This window comes from Fulmarus glacialis, unplaced genomic scaffold (genome assembly GCF_000690835.1).
Source record: "Fulmarus glacialis isolate BGI_N327 unplaced genomic scaffold, ASM69083v1 scaffold31383, whole genome shotgun sequence".
NCBI classification, from domain to species: Eukaryota; Metazoa; Chordata; class Aves; order Procellariiformes; family Procellariidae; genus Fulmarus; species Fulmarus glacialis.
In genome coordinates this window covers 938-1,927 of record NW_009204124.1, presented here as the reverse complement: position 1 = coordinate 1,927, position 990 = coordinate 938, and the positions used below count along the sequence as shown (strand labels likewise).

Sequence of the window (990 nt, the reverse complement as noted above, 5' to 3'; positions counted from 1 at the left end):
TGCAACCAGGTTGCTGGGGTTTGGGGGAGGACGGCTGCTGCCTGGGTCCCCCGGGCATCGCTCCTGGGCAGGGCTGTTTGCTAACGCCCAGGGATGCCAGCAAAATATCCCTCCAGCCTCGCTGGCTTGGAATTAAGCTGAGGCAGCTTTATGCAGAGCTCTGTGCTGGGTGTGGGGGGCCAGCGGGAACCATTTTCCCAGCCGGTGCCGCAGAGCCAGAGAGGTGCAGGGACACAGCGACCTGATGCTGAGCCTGTCCCTTCCCCTGAGCCGGGGGTCCCTTCCCCTCCCAGGGCATCGTTATCGAGGTGCCTTTCAGCCTCGCACAGCGCTTGGGGAGGGCGTGCGGTAGCAAGGAGCAGACAGCGGGAGTTTTATTTTTCTTTTCTCTATCCCATTTTCCCTGGGACATTAGGAACGGGCGGATGGGATGGGGACAGCCTGGAGCCAGCTGATGTTACCTGAGCTGGGCGTGGGGTTGGGAGCGAGGGGAGCAGGACAGCCCAGGACCGAGTTCCCCGGGGTATTGCTGCCACTGGGCATCGCTGGGGTATTCTCCTCGGGGCATTACTGCCGTGACACTGGCAGTCTTGGGATGCGTCGGGTTTATGCAAGCTCTGCCACCCACTCCCTTGAAGCGTTTGGTGTCACCCGGAATGGTGCAGGGAGCAAGCGGGGCTCCAAAAGGCTGGATGAGGCTTCCCAAAGCGAAGGAGGTGGCAAGGGGACAGTCTTGTCCCCGGGGACCAGCGCAGGCTGGGAGCGGGGTGCTCCCGCCCTGGTGGGTGATGCTGCAGCGGGGCAGGAGGGGCCGGGTTCCCGGGGCTGCTGTGGGGTGAGATGAGTTTCCCCGGTCTTTGCCGGGGCTGTCGCTGGCCGCACTCACCCTCTGCCTCCAGACCCCGCGGACTGGAGCCCCGGCAACGTGCAGAAGTGGATCCTGTGGACGGAGCACCAGTACCGGCTGGCGCGGAGCGCGAAGGGCCTTCC

At 64.3% G+C, this 990-nt stretch overlaps 1 protein-coding gene across 1 annotated transcript in view; it reads left to right on the top strand.

The window, feature by feature from the left end:
* Positions 1–899: 899 nt before the first annotated feature.
* SPDEF (SAM pointed domain containing ETS transcription factor) overlaps positions 900–990 on the top strand; it is a gene marked incomplete at both ends in the record, with an annotated part of 966 nt that continues 875 nt past the window's right edge. The window contains one exon of the mRNA XM_009574876.1: positions 900–967. Within this exon, the coding sequence (XP_009573171.1) occupies positions 900–967 (68 nt within the window). The remainder of the gene's footprint in view (positions 968–990) is intronic.